This window comes from Primulina tabacum, chromosome 7, assembly GCF_025594145.1.
Source record: "Primulina tabacum isolate GXHZ01 chromosome 7, ASM2559414v2, whole genome shotgun sequence".
In the NCBI taxonomy this organism is placed as follows: domain Eukaryota; kingdom Viridiplantae; phylum Streptophyta; class Magnoliopsida; order Lamiales; family Gesneriaceae; genus Primulina; species Primulina tabacum.
Genome location: NC_134556.1, coordinates 33,886,571 through 33,905,497, shown reverse-complemented (window position 1 = coordinate 33,905,497; position 18,927 = coordinate 33,886,571). Strand labels below are relative to the sequence as shown.

The 18,927-nt window shown below is 33.8% G+C and overlaps 2 protein-coding genes across 7 annotated transcripts; one reads left to right on the top strand and one right to left on the bottom strand.

Moving 5' to 3' along the window:
- Nucleotides 1-3,629: 3,629 nt before the first annotated feature.
- LOC142551370 (AT-hook motif nuclear-localized protein 27-like) lies at nt 3,630-6,899 on the top strand. 5 transcript variants are annotated; one of them, XR_012821569.1, is made up of 3 exons: nt 3,630-5,200; nt 5,283-5,340; nt 5,469-5,691. XR_012821569.1 is itself a non-coding variant. In XM_075660572.1 (2 exons), exon 1 carries the CDS (start codon nt 4,347-4,349, stop codon nt 5,190-5,192), a length of 846 nt encoding a protein of 281 aa, XP_075516687.1. In that variant the 5' UTR covers nt 3,630-4,346; the 3' UTR covers nt 5,193-5,200; nt 5,283-5,691. The 5 variants fall into 5 exon arrangements, 1 of the variants encoding a protein (XP_075516687.1); XR_012821566.1 differs by adding an exon at nt 6,381-6,899 and having other exon boundaries at nt 3,630-5,577; XR_012821568.1 differs by lacking the exon at nt 5,283-5,340 and having other exon boundaries at nt 3,630-5,243.
- A 1,253-nt stretch (nt 6,900-8,152) lies between these two features.
- Nucleotides 8,153-18,663, bottom strand: LOC142551369 (AT-rich interactive domain-containing protein 5-like). 2 transcript variants are annotated; one of them, XM_075660570.1, is made up of 14 exons: nt 18,416-18,663; nt 17,251-18,011; nt 17,010-17,140; nt 16,900-16,939; nt 13,537-13,589; nt 13,018-13,063; nt 12,387-12,485; nt 10,886-11,005; nt 10,756-10,807; nt 10,530-10,596; nt 9,636-9,702; nt 9,491-9,541; nt 8,676-8,768; nt 8,153-8,372 (listed from the first exon to the last, which is right to left on the bottom strand). In XM_075660570.1, exons 2-14 carry the CDS (start codon nt 18,001-18,003, stop codon nt 8,262-8,264), a joined length of 1,683 nt encoding a protein of 560 aa, XP_075516685.1. In that variant the 5' UTR covers nt 18,004-18,011; nt 18,416-18,663; the 3' UTR covers nt 8,153-8,261. The 2 variants fall into 2 exon arrangements, with proteins under 2 accessions (XP_075516685.1, XP_075516686.1); XM_075660571.1 differs by having other exon boundaries at nt 17,251-17,944; nt 18,412-18,661.
- Between the last annotated feature and the right edge of the window lie 264 nt (nt 18,664-18,927).

Here is an 18,927-nt window from a genome sequence, read left to right as displayed (position 1 = left end):
AATATAATATAATAGCTTTTATATAATATTAACATTTTTCGACTTTTTAAAAGAGTGTGTATAAACTATTATTATTATTGTGTATCCTAACAGAACTTTAAAATATTTATCTTAATAGAAAAGTTAATATAAATATTTTTACCACGTTCAAAAAATAATTACATTTTTAATCAAAATTTATTCATCTAAAAAACGATATTAAAAAAAATTGAATTTTGTGAAAAAAATTTATTTATTATTTAAAATTTTGATAAACAAAATAATATATGAATTTTTAAATATTTTTTATATTCTGTTTATTAATAACAGCTTCACTTGACTATGATAAATAAATCAATTAACGATAAAGTATTGTTATCATTATTTGAGTGTTATATCAAATGACATAATATTTTGATATAATAATTTTAAATAATTATTCAAACACTAATAATTACTAATTTAATCACTTATTATATAAAATAATATTTAGTTTGAATTAATAATTGAGTGGGGAATTTTGTAGAGAATGCGGCTAAAATAGAGTAAATTTAATTCCATTCAATAAATTTATGATCCAACTACAAAATCTTGATAGGGTTAATCTACTATAAGTTTTTTTTAAAATGTTTTAGATTTATATAGCAGTTATACAGTACTATGTAATATAAATAAAAACCCATATATATATTTTTATATTATATTATATCATATCCATAAAATATTTATTGTTTTTTGAAAGCATATGTATCAAATTCTCTTTCGAACACATCAATTATAATTTATTGTCAAATCTAACACGTTCCCATCACTAAAATATCTAATTATAATCTGATATTTTTTTAAAAATAACTTTATTAATACATGTAATAATTAAAAAACCTAGTTATATGTAAAATAATGATACCATCTCAGTCCATTATTATTATTACTATATATATATATATGTGTGTGTGTGTGTGTGTCACGTTGTATTTGTAATAATAATAAAACTTTAATTTGTCCATTCCCAAAAAAAAATGTAATTATAACTTAAATAAATGGATTATAATTTTTTAAATTATAGAAGAGAGAGTGGCTGGGTTTGGAGTTAAAATAAAGAATAACGATAAGATAATTATTTATTTATTTATTATTTATTTTAAAAAATGTAAATATATAGATAAAAGGAAAAAAAGGAAGATAGGTTTTAGTCTTTTTGGATCAAGTTCCGACGTACTGACAATGTCCACGTGGTCCCATAGCGTGTTACATCTTTGCCCGCACTATTTATTATTTTGTGGTGGGATGGGACAAACTACCGTTAGCCCATCTATCACCGTAAATTACTAAAAAAATCTTTAAAATTACATTTTGATATAAAAAAAAAAGTAATACCACGTGTACAATCGAATTTGTACAATAATTTTTACCATACAAAAAATTAAATACGAAAATTTCATTTATCAACATCTCACGATATAATAACAAAATCTCACGATTTAATTGTTGTAAATATCTTTGCACGATATTTTGATATAACTTTAGCATTATTTTAAAAAAATGTGTTTTAACTCTCTAGACTCACAAGTTTTTTTTTCCTAAAAGATAAAAATCAATACAAAATATAAAAATTTCTGATATTAATTATAATATTTGAGTACAAATTATTTTAGATTTGATACTAATATATGATTTTTGAATACACAAATATTGATATTATTCAGTATTTTTGAATAAAAAGCAATATAAAACATTGAAAATGCAGTATTAATATATGATATTTGTGTACTAACGATTTTAGATATAATATAACAATTTGAGTATAAGATGAGAACAATTTTATTAATATCAAAATTTGATATACATGTTTAGGTATTCAAAAAACATATGTAATACCATATATGAAACAATTGATACTCAAATACCATATTTCAATGTTTTGCACCGATTTTTTCATCCGGCAAGAAAAATATGTTATTAATACTAGTATGATAAAAACCTAAATTCACAATGAGTTGCTTCTCGTTAAAAACTCATGTTTTTTTTACCCTAAACAATGCAAACATACTTGAAATATTGTTTAAATCAAACCTTAATAGAGTTATGTTGGTAAATTGAATACCAGCCTATTTGGTGGATCGAAAAATTACCAATTCAACTCACATATTTTATGTTACGGGGATGAGACAGCTTGAAGGACATAAATCATTTTGGCATCTCTATTATTTAATTTGATCTTGTGCACCTAGTTTGGTGATTCAATTTGAGCTTCCGGATGAACTTTGACCCAAATTACATGAATAAAAAGGATTAGATATAGTCGATCAGCATTTGTGTTTTTGTGAAAAAGTTGGGTGGCGTGAGGAAACAGGCACGATGGAATTATTTCCAAGTGTGAACTAAGTCAGAATTTGTAGGCATGGATTTCTTCAGTATATGTGTGCAACATTGAAGTTGGAACCTAACCTAACTTGCAAGTCACCAGCACTTCCGAAATAAGTCTTGCTTCAGGTAAGTGACGCTTACATGTTAAATTAAGTAAATACTCCAGTATCTTACATAAATTTTTTTTTTTCCCATGAAACATTGTTGGGTACAATAATTGTCTTTGCTTGGTAGAGCGATCGAACCGTGGTGCTTGAGTTATTCTGCGGTTTAAAAGATTTGAGTTGCACCATTACCACCAGCTATAGCTTTTGGTAAAGCGACAAACGCTCGGTCCTACAAACATCGTTTTTTTTTTTGTGTTACGTCATAATTTCTCATGATACAACAATAAAAAATGACTAAAATGGATGGGAACAAAAATTATAAAGTAATTAATTAAGAGTATAGATTGATATACAACAAGAGCAAATAAAACATGCAAATTTCCATAGACAAAATATAATTGTTTTTGATTTGGGGCCTAGCTTCACTGTCCAAAAATATTATGTTCTTGATTCAGCAATACTTGTCGATTCTTCCTTCTTTCATGCGTTTCATTTGTCCATCTGTCTAAAATATAAAAATCATATTTTTCTATCTGACACAAGTATATGGTAACTATCTATATTTAATAATATTTTCTCTATTTTTTTTTTGTCAATTTAGTCTTATTCATTAAATATTTACTTACTTCTAACAAAATTTATATTATATTAAAAAACCCAAAAAACAAGAGTTAAATAATAATATTCTTTGTATTTTTAATGTTTTTGAAAACATATATAAATCTAAATATATTGAGGGAAGGAATATATGCTTTTGGAAAAAAAATGAACTTTATTTATTTTCAGATGTAGGGGTAAAGATTTGGAGTAAAAAATATGTTTTAGTTAGATGCAGAAACTAGTTTTATCTTTCTAAAAAAGAAAAAAAAAAGTGTTTAATTATCTGAGAAGAATATTAACAATTTTTTAAATAGTTGAAATGACTGGAAATGATATTAGCAACTAATTATATATATATATATATATATATTGTTTAATCATATGAAAATAATTAAAGATATATTTTTTAATAATAAAATGGTCAAATCTGTATAAATTAATATAAAGCGAGACTCTATATGAGAGAAAATTAAATATTGTGAATAGATTTCTTAAGAAAATTTTATTTTTTTAAAATATAATATAATATATATATATATATATATATATATAGTGGAAATCCCTTGCATTCTCCCCTCAAATTATCCTCATATTTTTATTTTGTTGTTCACTTTGTTTTTGTTCATTGCTTCTCCTTAATCTCCACCTCCTAGGGCATTTCACCACCGTCAGCTGAGAATATATCGTTCTTCCGGCTCCTTTTTCTTTGTCTCTTTATTTATTACCAAATTCAAGAAACTTCGCCATCTTAATCACTGATATATATAGCTTCTGCAGGCCCAGCTAGTTAGATTTTCTTCTTGGTGTCGGTATATTTTGAAGAAAGCTCGAAGCTACGCTAGTTTTCTGCTGGATCTGTTAGAGCATCCAGGATAAAAAAGATAAGACAAGGTTCATTGTATAATGGAAGGGTTTTGAAGTGAGATTTTTTTTTTATCGTGTCCGAAGCTTGCTGCGCAAGTGGGGAGTGGAATTTGATCCTTTACGAAGCAGCGTTGAGATTTAGTAGCTATTATAGAAATAGTACTGTAACTGATGCTGTCTAATCAGTTCTTGGATTCTAGTCAATAGTACTTGCTTTCTCCGCTTTGGATCTTTTGTTCGATGCCCCTTTCGCTTCTGCTCTGATGTAATAAGTTCATCCAATCTTCTGTTCTTGTCTGATAAGTAGAGTGCGGAAACAGCACAAAGGGTTACGTTTTCAATTCCGTGTTCAATTTGACCTCTGGTGAAAGATAGAAAGATTCAGAGCTGGCAAACAATTGGTGGGAGAGGAATACAGATGTGGGATTAATGGCGGGTAATTACGAGCATCATCTCTTGGCCCCAGATCTCCACCTGCACCAAAACCTTTCTCAGCAAAATCTTGCTTCGGAAATCCAACCCTCTTCGCCTGAAAAATATCCGGACGCTGTGGTCAGCACTAGCTCCGGGGGTACTCCCACCGTCAACCGCCGCCCTCGCGGCAGGCCGCCTGGTTCCAAGAACAAGCCCAAGCCTCCTGTGTTCGTCACGCGTGATAGCCCCAATGCTCTCCGGTCCCACGTTCTGGAAGTCTCGGCTGGCAACGACGTTGTGGAGAGCGTGTCTGTTTATGCCAGAAAAAGGGGGCGTGGGGTTTGCATCCTCAGCGGCAGTGGGACAGTGTCTAATGTGACCCTGCGCCAGCCAGCATCTCCGGCGGGGAGTGTGGTGACGCTTCAAGGCCGTTTCGAGATTCTCTCGATTTCCGGTACGGTACTTCCGCCGCCTGCTCCGCCAGGTGCTGGTGGGTTGTCCATATTCTTGTCTGGTGGCCAGGGACAAGTTGTTGGAGGGAGTGTGGTGGGGCCGCTGTTAGCTTCGGGCCCAGTTGTTCTGATAGCAACTTCGTTTGCAAATGCGGTGTTTGAACGTCTACCTTTGGAAGAAGAAGAGGACGCTGCGGCCCCCGCCACCGTCGCCCAGTCTCAGCCCGATGCATCCCAGTCATCCGGTGTTACAGCCGGTGGTCATGTCAGTGAGGGTGGCACCGCCGCTGGAGGCGGTGGTAGCTCCTTTTTCAGCGCCTCGGCTGCCCCCGCGGCCGGCGCAAATTACCCATTTTCCGTGAATCTATTCGGCTGGGGTAGCGAAAGCTCGGCGAGGCCACCCTTTTGATTAACACGGTCATCTTTAAAACTCTTGAAAGAAATGCTGATTTAATATCGGGTGATTAGCTAGCTAGCTTCATTGTTCTCTTTTTCTCAGGTTTCCATATCAGTACAGTAGCAGCTTAGAAATGCCAGAAATTAAGCGAGGATCACTTGTAATTTAAGGGATTTCTTCCAAACTTCATCAATTTACTGCACCTTCTTGTACTACAAATTTTACACTAGATGGTGTGATTGCAAATTGACATTTTCTTTTGTGAAGCTGAAGCTGGATTTATGTCAGGGCTCAGTCTGGTTTTTCCATTTTTAAGTGTAAAGAGAGAAGGAAGATGAGCCATCAATGGCAGCCAGCAGCACAAGAATTAAAAATCTGAAGCCATTACATTTCCAAGGTCAGTTAATCAGAGGTCTCTTTTGTAGTATCCAAGCAAAATCTTTTCCATTCCGCACTCGTAAATTTGGTCATTTGTAGGACTCAACTTGCCTTTTCAGATTCTTATTTCATGTATTTATGTGTGTTTTCATATATATATATATATATATATATATCCATTCATATGGTTATCTATATATCTATATTATACGTGTCTTCTTGTTCCATTCATGAATGTTTCATTTGAAAATTCCAAGAATTGTGTTTCTATGTTTAGAATATTTGATAATTGAAAGATATAGCATTGGATTTTAGTTTAGAATTCTAGAGTAGTTCAGCAGTCTAAAGGGTTTAATTAGTTTTCTTTAGACTAGACCAAGATACTTGGTCACCAATTTACACTCGAATTTTTGTAATAATACTTCGTTTTAGTACGCAAAATAATAATGATTTACGCAGTAAGATATTTTTCATTCTATATAAACCATTTACAAATGTTGAAAACCCTCGACAAAAGATAGTAAAACTAACTAGATGAAAGTTTGCTTGCTCTCCCTGTATGATTAGTTCAATCATCAAATGTGAGATGTCTGAGACCGATATCTCTCGATGATACTTAAAATTTGGTTCAGTTCAAGCTACACTATCATAACAGATGATCTAATGTACGTATGTTTTACCACATTAACGATATCAACGTTAATGTTACTCATATGTTAAGATATGAACGGTTGGATACACGATTAGGATGGTTGGATACACGATTAGGATACTGGCATAGGGGTAGCATCTCATCAACCCTTAACTTTCATTGTGTTATAGTAAACCTGTTTGTGATGCAAATTCAATGTCATTAGAGAATGAATTGGACTACTTGGATTGAGAATCCTCCATGACAAGATAGGGATACAAAATACGACTATTTTCGAATAATCGGTGTACGTCGCTGGCTGGGAAGATGATCCACTTACATATAACTGTATGGTTATATAATTACCACCATAGTTTATGTACCTTACAAAACCAATGGATTCGAATGCTTCGTTTATTTATTAGACATAAATTTCGTATTTTTATAGAATAAATTTATTATTGTTTTCGAAAATAACAAACATTATACAAATATGAAAATAGCCTCCAAGTAATTAGGTTATAGTCGTGATACGATCATTGATTATTCTTGCGCATATTGATTAGATATGGCCTTCCTACTTTCTTTTTAATTGAATTTTTTTTATTGAATCTCATATCTTTTTAGAAAAATGGACCTTAATATACCTATGCACACATTGTAACACACACCAAGTGTTATTATTATTTTTTCCATGAGGTCTATTTTTTTTAATTTTTTTCATGAGTATGTCTCTAGTGAGACGGTCTCACAAATCTTTATCTGTGAGACAGGTCAATCATACCGATATTCACAATAAAAAGTAATACTCTTAGCATAATAAGTAATATTTTTTAATGGATAACTCAAATAACAGATCCGTCTCACAAAATAGGACCCATGAGATCGTCTCACACAAATTTTTGTCTTTTTTTAATACACGTCTCTTCTTGAAAAAGAATGATAATCATGTTCGTTAAAAATCCATATCTAGAAGATATCCGACAATATGGCATGATTATCTCCGTCTAATTGCTCTTTAACAACAAGATTGATTCAGAACCTCGGGTAAAAGCAAAACGCCATAGATGGAACAAGAAAAGTGTTTTGTAGCAGGAAATGAGATCTCACCGTTAGGGTATTGTTTTACGAGTGCATCTAACGTTTTGTAGTTTCTTAACGTCGATTATCTATCTCCATATATGTATAATTGGGTGGGGGTGGTTTAGGGTTGAAGAGGGTATGTAGAAAGAGGACCAGAACTTTTTAGTTCCATAGTAATGTTTGTGTAGTGTTAATGAGTGGCACACGTTTCAATGTACATTGCCACTTCTGACATTTAAACGTTTTCTCTGGGCTCATGCCTTTTACTTTCTTCTTTAATGCTCTCCACACAAATCAATCCCATCCCCATCTCCCTGGGGATATTCAGAAATTTGTATTTTGCCCCCTCGTTTACCAAAATTTTGCACCAACCTAACCGGTGGTTTATAATAAAATAAATAAATAAAAATCGTAATCCGTCCTAACAAATAAAGATTAGTTAGCAAAACAATTTCAGCTAAATTTTTTTTTTTTCAAAATGATATTCTCATGTGATTTGAAAACAATCAAGTACAATTGAGATGATCATTTTTTAAGATGAAGTTTGACCAAAATTTTGATCAAGATCACCAAATTTTCAAAAGGAACGAATAAAAGCATATGATCTCCCAGTTAAGTCAGCGATTTGAGTTTATTTCCAGCCTAACAATCTTGGATGAACACGCATACTTTACCAAGAAAATTGGCAGCAGAAAAGATCATGTAATCCTGTCAAGTTTTCAAAAGTAACAAACGATACACATTCGTCTTGCATTTCAGAAAGCTGAAGTTAAATTGGAAAAAACAAATCAAAACAAAAAACCACTATAGCCTTCTTACTATCATTGATCTAACTCAGGAAGACCTTTGAAACCCTACTTAATCTGCTCATGGTGGAATACTAGTCACACACATTTATAAACTCAGAAGCTTCTGCAATCAGTTGGGTATGTTTTTGAAGTTTCACGAATCATAAGGAAAAATGCCGAATCTTTACAGAAGGCGAATATTTAGCTGCATTTCTTTGACTGCTCAAAAGGAACGCGAACAAAGAGACGTCCATGCATGCTAATGAACGCAGAAGTCCGTCGTGGATTGATCCTCACAGGAAAGCCAATAATCTGAATAAAATGTTAATTCTACATCTTGGCTCTTCAATATTGCAACAAAATCCAGTGCATTTGTTATTGAAACTGAGCAGCTAGATACAGAATGGATTCGAAATTCCTTTGAATTTTGTTCATTGAAGCAAGTCAATAAATTTATTGATCATTTAAAACAAGCACAACTCTGTACAGTTGCTAACTTTAAAATCTAGTCAATGAGAAACAATGCACGAACTTTGCATTCGTAAATGGAACCAAACAAGATTAATAAGTTCCTAAGATATAACATAGATTTCTAAAAATGAAGTGCGAGATTACCTTTTGGAATGGTGCAACTCCCCAAGGATCATCAACTTGTTGAGGCTGACCCATTATGACCAAACGTCCAGCAGGATCAGATTGAACTCGTACCTAAGCACAGCAAAAAAAAAATCATAAATATGATTCGGTGTCTAAGTCTCAATTTGACAACTTTAAACTGAGAAATTGCAAGCATGATATATGTATGCAATTCGTGTCAGCCCTTAACAGAGGGAAACAAAAGCAAAATACACCCACGCTATTAGGTAAATTGCTTGTTGGTGGACGGGAACACCAAATTTTTTTTTATCATGGCCGCTAAATATTGTGCGATTAAAGAATATCGAACCAAAAAATTCGGTTATGGAGAACATTCTGAAACTCTGAGTGAGAATCCCCATTTTTAACTCCAACCAATACATAGTTTAGAAGAGATGTAAGAGGAATATCCATCAAACCTGGTAAGTAAGAACGACACAAGTATGGAATTTGTTTTCCTTTGAAACTCCATGATCAGGTCCCAGTGTAAATAGACAGTTACAGACAAAACCCATTAATATGGGTAATACACATAATGACATAACTATTATCCTCTTTCACCAATTTTTTTTTCTTTTCAAGCTCTCTTTCACTATTTCCACTCAAGAAGATATCCTCTGCATATAAAAAAAAATCGAGAAACTATGGATCCAACAACGCGAGCATTTTTTTTACTAAAGAATAGTAGAAACATGAAGAGGGTGTGACATTCTATTCTAGTTTGTGTGCGGGCGGGGGACCGATAGCCACCTAAAGGTGAAGGTGATTTTGCAAGAAAAGCCATTAGTACACACCTCTTCACTTAAAAGCCCGGGGACCAAGCCATAAACTTCAAAGCAATCTCTCTGCGCACCAAAACAAGACAAATTTAATTTTTTTTGGTGTTGCAAATAAGCGCATCTTGAAGAAAGGAAAGTCAAAAGTTGGAACCAAACATACAGTTTCCCGTACGCTAATCTTCACCCAATCAGCTGAGGGGCCAACATCAACAACTGGTGTCAGCAGCCTGCCAACAAAATAGTACTTTGAAAAATGATAGAAAAATGGACAACATTGTCACAAGTAGGATTCAATTTTCTGATTGAAAAAATTAGTTCAAAAGGCGAGTACAATTGCAGCAACGGTGCCACAAACAAGCAATACACCATCAACTGCTAGTTTAAAACACATTCTTTGTATCAGGTTTGTTAGTTTGGAATAGAAGTCTAGGGTATGCTACCCCAGAACCTAATTAAAAAGAAACAGAGAGGAGCAAGCATAATCCAAACTTTCAACCACACTTTTTATACAAGTATTTTAGAGAATTCAATTGACCAAGAGAATTGATACACTTGAAGAAGTTTTGCAAAAATTTATGGATGAATATCTAGCACACAAAATTTTCATCGTACACATGTAGCATGCATTGTGAATTGTAAGCACCCCTTCGAATTAATAATAATATGTTACAAGCCATACAAGTATCATCTTCACTGTGACACAACTACTAAAAGATCAAAACAACCAGCCAGAAACAGCTTAAGCTTGGTAGCTTGATGTGCTACAACCATTTCAAATACAAACCCAAATCCATGCACTTGTATCAAATCTATTTCAGATCTCAATTCATATCAGAGACAACACATCAATCTGCTAAAATCAATATACCTAAAAAAATATATTATTACATGAAAAAGGATTAATCAAATCACTCTTGCAGCTCATGACATGCATTTTAATAGATCAATTTTACTCAAAATCAAAAGATGAACTTATAACCTCCGAACAAAATCAGATCACTCGTAACAAACCACCAAAAAAATAGGGCTGAATATATCATAACCCAAACTTAACTGCTTAGATGTTTCAGTTCGAGCAGCGTTAATTTCCGCATCATTTGGTTTTTTCCGTTTTACTGAGCCTGGTCCACACATCCATTTTAGTGTTAATTAACAAACCGAAACAATATGATACATCAGGTTGAGGTCACAATACAATAGAGTTTTCATTTACATCTACATTTTCCAAAATATTTATCTGAAGAGCATCATCCATTTCAAAAAATTAAAAGCTATCTTACCAATATTCTTGATATTTTTCTCACAAATTGCCATATTGCCAGGATTCTTGCCCTATAAAATTAAAAAAATTCACATGATGCAACAATAGCAAGCTCAAAGGCGTGCTTTTGGATGCCAATGACCACAAACCTTCATAACCGGCTCTCCAGCTTTACCGTGACCTGAATGGTGGGCATGCGAACCTTGCATAGAACGAGAAGCATCATCTCTTCTATCCCTTTCTGACCCAGATCCTTGATAACCATTTCCCTGAGGAATTATTTAAGACGATCAAAATGGAAGATTATATAATGAATTTACTGCGACACAACCAATTTTTTGTAGCCAAAATAACAAACAAGAACAGATAAGAGCATACAAATCAACCTACACCATACAAGCATGGAAAGATGATAATATAATAGTTATACTTGCACATTAAGTAGTAATTTGGAATATATTTGGGCACTGTTAGGTTTGTGCGATGGTGTGGCAAAAGAAAAAAAATAGTAGGATTATTAAAACGATATGATAGGATGATAAATAGTAATTGATTAACACTATGGTGTATGCGATTCAACATGAAATAATTAGTACGGTTAAATAGTAAATTACCACTGTATCATTAAAAAACATTTTAATTTTTCAGTTAACCTTTTTAAACATTTCCTTCCATCTCAGTCAATTCTTTCCACCAATTTTGCTCCATCTCTCCCCAGTTTGGACCCCCATGATTTTTTTCCACCACTTTTTCCCATCAATTTTCACATTCTTGAATATTATAGTTCCCCTTTCAACCAACAAAAGAAGATAATTTCTATATGAATTGATTGCTGAATTTAGGCTAAAGCGAGTGCAGAGGCTGAGAAGACGAACACTGCCGCAAGTTCAAACAATTAAGGCACCTCGGAAAAGAAGGAAGAGCAGCACGACAATGCCTGCGTGAGGCATGACCATTAGGAATCCGAGATGGAATTTCTGATTCAGTCTATTAGCCCCAAAAAATCAGGGAATTCAGTAAAGATAATACAAACTTGTTTTGTGCAAATATATACAGAAATTGCAAGAGTGATGTTTGGCTCTTCTGCAACAAAACGGGGTTTTCCCAATGATTATCGATTCCAACCACCAGAAATTCTTGCATATATAACTGAATCTCAATCCAAAATCAAATCAATATGAATTATATATCCTCTACAAGCAACACATCAAACAGCTTATCTTAAAAAGATGTCTTGATACACTAAAGCCTAAGAAACATCCAATTCCCTGAGATATCACTAGGATTTCTAAATGTACAACAATGAAATTACCTAATACATAAGAAAAAAATTCAGTTTTCCGACTCTAGAAGGGAAGCATCGCAGGGTGGGTGCACGAGAGACACAAAAAAAAAAGACAGAAATCAGAAAAAAGAAGATACTGATAGGACAATAATCTACATGTGTATTATCTGATCAACGGATATTTGATTATTTCATCAATGTTATCTACAAAAATATCATCAATATTTCTGCACAGCTACATAAGAAACTAGATACTCTACCTGATCAGATGTGAGACATATTGAAAAACAGAAACCGAGGAAAACTGCAACGTTCAACTTTTTGGGGTAAAATAACATGTGATTAGAGGATAAAGAAAAACACACCTCACTGTCAACACCAGAAGCTTCAGGTTCAGGGGGCTTTACTTCTGGGAGTTGAAGCTTTCCACTTTGTGTCTTGTGTCTTTCATATTCCAGGACATACTATGCATGTGGATAGGAAATTAGGTCATCAAATGTAATAAAAGCATAGGACTTAATCAGAAATAGTAGAACAATATGCACCGCATGCTAGAGTGCACTGTACAAGAATGCACAAATTTTATTCTAATTTAATCCCTTTCCCAATTGCTCAGGCCAAACAAGATATCCGGTTACAGCATATATTTATCCAATCAATACAGTTTCCTTGCTCTAATTCATCTCTTTCGTAAGTTTCTAGGAACAAACAGGATTTTCATTCAACTCATATTTACCTCCAAGTATTTTAAATGATATAAGGTACTCTATTCTTTGAAGTGAATCGTACCAAAATGATACTACTAAAAAGGTACGGTAAACCCGAAACTGGGATTCCAATCCTTAGTTTTCACAATTTTATAAGCAGACCAGAAATTTAAGAGAATCTCGATTTCAAAAAGATGAGGCAGGTCCTGCAATTACATCAGCCACTACCGATGGATGCAAATCAAAACATTGTTGCACCAACAAATGAAAGTTGAGCCCGAATTGTCACCTTTTCATAGAAACTTTGGAGTGCCCAATAAATTGTTGTGCATGACCTGTAGAAGAAAAGACGAGATCAACTAACCGACTTTCATAACCTCTCTCATAATGCTGACGAAAACAACAAATTATGTTGATTACTCACAGGCTGTACAAGAATGCCAACAGAAGCCACAAGAAGTGGAAAACAAAGTATTCAAAAATGTTTTCCTTTCACGCAAAATCAGAGCTAAAGTTATTAAGTACACTAAATATATCCCTTTAAATTTCATAGCAGACCATAATTTATGTCCTACATCATCGAACATTGATGAAAACTATTCCAACTGAAATGCATCACAACCATTTGATGCACACACTAGCAATTCAAAAACATAAGTAACTCGAATAAATTAATTTAAAGAACTGTATTAGTTTTATAGAATGTTAGTGACCCTCGCCTGACCATTAAATGAGATGAATAAGAAAGGAAAGAACACTCTGAACATGCAAACAAGAATTGTCATGAATTTCCAAAAGACAGCCTTACTTTGGTGGGTGGAATGACTCACCAACCTGCCTCCACAACTTGTATCCAGTTACCTAATTACAGATCCACAAAATTTCATAAGGACTAAGTTCAAAGCCAAAAAGCATTTTTTTTAGGTTTCCGTGCATGTACCAAATGTATTTCAAGAATGTTGAGATTCTAGTCCAGTAGGAATGCATACCATGACTTTTGCTGGAAGATTGTAAGCACCGTGCTAGTTGGTAGATATTATAGTTATAGCTCAAAGTTCTATGAGTTAGCAGCATGTAAGTGCAAGGTCTCCAAGGCTAGTTAAAGTGATTGTGCCTCAAATAATTCACCAGTAAGAAAAACAAATGCAAAATCATACATCCAAATTTTCCAAGAGTTGGGAATTGCTTGCAAAATATTAGAATATTCGAGTTCATTTTTGTCCTGTTTATATATCATATATTTAATGTTTTCCATTGATTTTAAGCACAAACTTGATCTAATATTCATTTATAGTCATATTATAGGAGAAAAGGACCTAAAGAAGTGAATAAAGCACGAAAAAAAAAAGCAAACCAGAAAAATGCTGCCAGAAGGGAGATATTATGCCTATGTATTTAATTATAAACTTATTGATTTGAATTTCATATTCGAGTATTATTTTGTCTCTTATTATTTGTTCTTACAATTTATTTATTTAATTTTGTTTTATTTACCTTTCAATTTATTGTGCATAGATTAAATATTAAATATATTTGAAATATGACACTCGGGAGTGGAGATTTTGAATAGGAGTATTGGAAAACACAACCTAGGATTGTTCTAGAGTTTAGGAGGCCTACAATTTATTTTGAGTCGTTGAAAGATAATCATATAATTTGATTAAATTATTTTGATGCTTGATTTTTATATGGATATCGAAATCGACATTAGAATAATAAATTTACTTGACACTCGAGAGAGTGAACGAATAACATTTAAGGGTTTTGGCCTATAGATTGGAATAGGTGATGTTATCAGTTGATATGATTTACATGAATGATATTTGAGTGAAATCTTGTATCTAAAACCCGTCTCAGATCCTGTACCCAAAGTCGTCCTTGAAATTTTACATTATTTAATTTATTTTAGTTTATTGAAACTTTAAGCCTTTATTTTCTAAATAAAGTTGAGATTATTAATTTTTCAATCATTGTGAGAACAATAAATTACTCATCATATATTTAAGTTTGATATTGTCGCTTGTTAGCGAAAATCACGCAACATTCGTTCATTCAGTCAAGAGAATGCATAAAGCTCGTATATAATGGCCTGCATGGGGCTATAGAAAGGGCAAAGAAAACATATAGGCAAAAACAACCAGGATCCAATAAAAAAATTATATGCGACTGAAAAAACAAAAGATCAGACTTCATTCAATAAAAATATTATTTCGATAATTTTCTACTCAGTTCCGATATGCACTTTGTTTTTTCTCTATTAAGAGGATTAACAAACAATTTCCACCTCAAAGGTCAAATGGCAAATAACGAGCTGAATAATAATAACATATAGAGCTGTCAAAACGGGTCGGCCCACAACCCGCGGGTTGGGATATTGTCAATGCAACCCATCTATTCCCCTCAATTTTTAGTCATATTTGGAGGTTTAGGACTAGTTGAGCAATTGTTAACCCAACCAATCTATTGGGCGTGCCAACCCATTTTTAAGTCTCTGCTAACACAGGACAAGAAATGTTTCGTTCTTTTCTCAAAATAAATGAGAAAAAATGGCAGTGCAGGATTGTGGAAGTATAAGATACATAAATGAGACAAGCTGTGAGCAAGAGAGATAATCTCAATTGCATAAAGGCAAACATATATATTCCAAAAGCCAGTCTCAGTTCAATTGAACCAGCACAAGACCATGGAAAACAATAATGCCTCGAAATTTTGTTTCTGGAATCACAACCATGGTTCGGTGGAACGGTCGCAGAACGACTCACTGTCTGTTTTGGAAGAGAAATGGCTCCTGACATCCAAGCTTTCCAGGCCATGTTCTGTAACTGCATTTGTTAACTTATCATGCCAATTTTTCTGTGTCGCGGAATGATATTGGCTATCACATGACATTTTTATTTTTAATGAGATATGAGATGTAACAGCTTTTTTAAATTTTCTCAGCATTGCAAAATGATATCAAAATTTTAACCATCATGGAACGTTCTTTTTGCTAAGTTGTTGGTATTTGGCGGATGACTTTGTTTTCTCAAAATAATATTTTTAAGCCTTATTCTAATTTTTTCTAATGAAAAATCAAATAAATTTTTTCCAGAAAAATTTCAAATTTTTTTTATTTTTTCCCACAAAATTCACGTAGTCACTGTTCCATTGAAATGCCAATAAAACTACAACAGTAGCTTCTGTGACGCCCTCTGTGACCATGCCCTCAAACCATGATCACAACTACTGGACAGAGCCAAACATTTCAGATAATTGGATGATGGATATGTACTTGCATTCCTAGAACTTGGCACGTGGTACTTTCCAGTTTTTACCACAGAAATATGTCAAAATGCTTAAGATGCAATATAGCACGTAAAAATGGAAAATATCTACAATGGCCGTCCCATACTGCGACAAAAGTCAGGCCAACCAAAACAAAGAAATCAAAAGGCATCATCATTGCAACACAATTCCAGCAAGATAATGTACATGATGCATAACAAAAATCTTATGTCAATAACTGCTACAGATTCATAAGAAGTTCAGTGAAATATAAATTGTTATCCCTTAACTGGTATTGGCAGAAAAGTTTAGCTTGAATTCACAAAGTTCCCTTCAGCAAGAAAGTTATGTTATTAGTACGGGAAAAAATGAGGGGTGAATATGGAAAGGAACACAAATGAAGTTGAATATGGTGTGTGGTCGATGTAGTATGCCTTGCTATTGGGAAAAAGATAACAGGTGCAGCTGTAGTCCGTCCAAAGATGAAGTACTGGCTCCTTCACTACTTTACAAGCACAAGTCACATCAAGGCATGTGGGCAGCCTGGTGTAAAGAGGTTTAGGTACTCTGCTGAAGGCGATACACGTTCTTATAGAAATAAGACGCATTTTGGCATAACATTCTACAAATTATCTATTTGATAGAAGATTACATTTGAGCCTTTAACGCATGCTAAGGCACACGTTTCAAGGTCAAGCAAAGCACTTCATTAAAGGGTCTCTCCCTAAACTTGCGGCTAAGCACAAGGACTGAGACTCGTTGAGGCTCGACCCTTGAGTTTAGGCACCCGCCTTATTGCCTTTTGATTACTGGGTTTTGGGCTGAAAGTTAGCTCTAATAACAGATAATAACAAAATGGACTATCAAGTATGCCGAAGTAAGAAAAATGAGGAACCTCATTTCATACCCGGTCATAGCCTCCCAATCTTATCACACCTCTCCATAACCTAGCAATGAAGAAAGGAAATGAATCTTTACCTGACAACCGGCTCATAAACAAATCAATGCACAACATACTTTAGGAAATTTAGCGGCTCTCCGTTAACTTTCAGTGGATTAAAGTCCATTGCCCTCTCCCGATGAAAACTTTCAAGTTCCTTCATAAATGTTGCTTGTTCATCCGGTGTTCCATCATCATCCTCTGCCATCTAAGAAACAAAGAAAAACCAACTTAAATCTGAGATTCTCGTTGCTTTACATCCTCAATCACACTCACTTTTACAACTTTACTTTTATAATCCCACGGTTATTATATTACCGGAGGTAGCATAGCTTGAGTAAATATGGTCTCGACCGTATTCCCATCGTTGAATGCAGCTTCCTTACTTTGTTCTTTCAGCTCATCTTTAAATTCTTCACCCTCATTCACATTTGTTACGTCTTCCATTTCTTCATCCTCATTAAATTTCCGACTTAAAAGATCTTCACTAGATGATGGTTTAGTAGGAAGCTGGTTATTTTCACTAGAATTATTCCCAGCAACAACAATTTCCGCGGCCTTTGGTTCCACTGCAATAGCCAATGATTTACCCGTAAGTTCCCTATCTTCACCACAATTATTCACAGCATTGACGTTATCAGTGGCCTCACTATTGGAGCTAGTTTGGCCTTCCATTAGACTCGAAACAATTTTATTGTCTTTTGAAAAATCTCTTGATATATTATTCTCCTCTCCACCATCCTGTTTGTTTGCCGACTCCTGAACATTACTCCCCAAATCATTCTTTCTTTCGTTTTTCATTTGCCCATCAAAAGATCCCTCAGCATTCATGGGTTCATGGACCTCATTCTTCGGGTTAATTTGGATTCCCATCCGACTCCTAGCAGTGTTAATAACTTCTGATTCACAGGGAGCTTCTTCTCCATTCTCACTTTCCTCTGCATCCTCCGCGATAGCAGTAGCATGGGTGGATTTTTCTTCTTTGTTGTTATTTTCTGACTCTTCAACATAACTTCCTGAATCACGACGGTGATTTTCAGTATCCTCCATCTCTATATCACTCTTATCCATTTTGATATCTACTCCAAAAAATATCGATATTGCTTTAATTAGACGTTTTCAATGTTGAAACTTTTCAAAATCAGTATGTGGGGAGGGGAGAATAAAAACCCATGAGTAAAATCACAAGATAAAAAAAAATTTAAACATTTGTCCAAACAAAACAAATCACAATTCCATCGAAATTTATCATCCGCCAGCCACCACTACCGTCTATAACCCTTTTCTTTAATTAAGAAACAGCTTGAATTGCCGCGCATGAACAAGAGAGAGAACAAAAAACCACAAGCAAATAAGTGGAAGAATATTGAAAAAACCGGCCAAGAAAAACATTGTTATGTCAAACTTAACTCAAGATTCACATACGGAACGTAAAACAACACACATCACATCAAATACAGCTGAAACAGGCGAAAAAACTTGCCTGAAACAAGAGGCTGCGACAGAGTGCAGTGCTTAGGTGGCGCAATTCAGACCCAAATCCAGGGCTTGTATTTTCAAATTTCTTGAATTGGAGGGAAATGAGGAGGAATTGTGGGCGTAAAAATTGAAAGAAATGGCAAAGGCGAAAATAAGATAGGGAAAGCTTGAGAAATTGTTCGGTGAGTGATGTGTTTTACTTGAGAAGAACACTCTCTGCACAAATACAATACGGTTGGTAGTTTCGCAGACCCAACGCTCAAAAAATAGAGGGAAATCTTGACATCCGTAGCATTATGTTATTTAAAAAATAATTAGAAATTCCATGAATACAACATATTATTATATATTTTTTTCTAAATTTATTGATTTTGAATTTAAAATATATTTATATTTACTATATTATTAAACTTGAACACCTATTGCTAATTAATTTGATATGTCAACTTGACAACAAAGTTTTTTTTTTTTTTTTTACGGTTTTATCCTTTATGATATTTGTTAGCTAACTTTGTT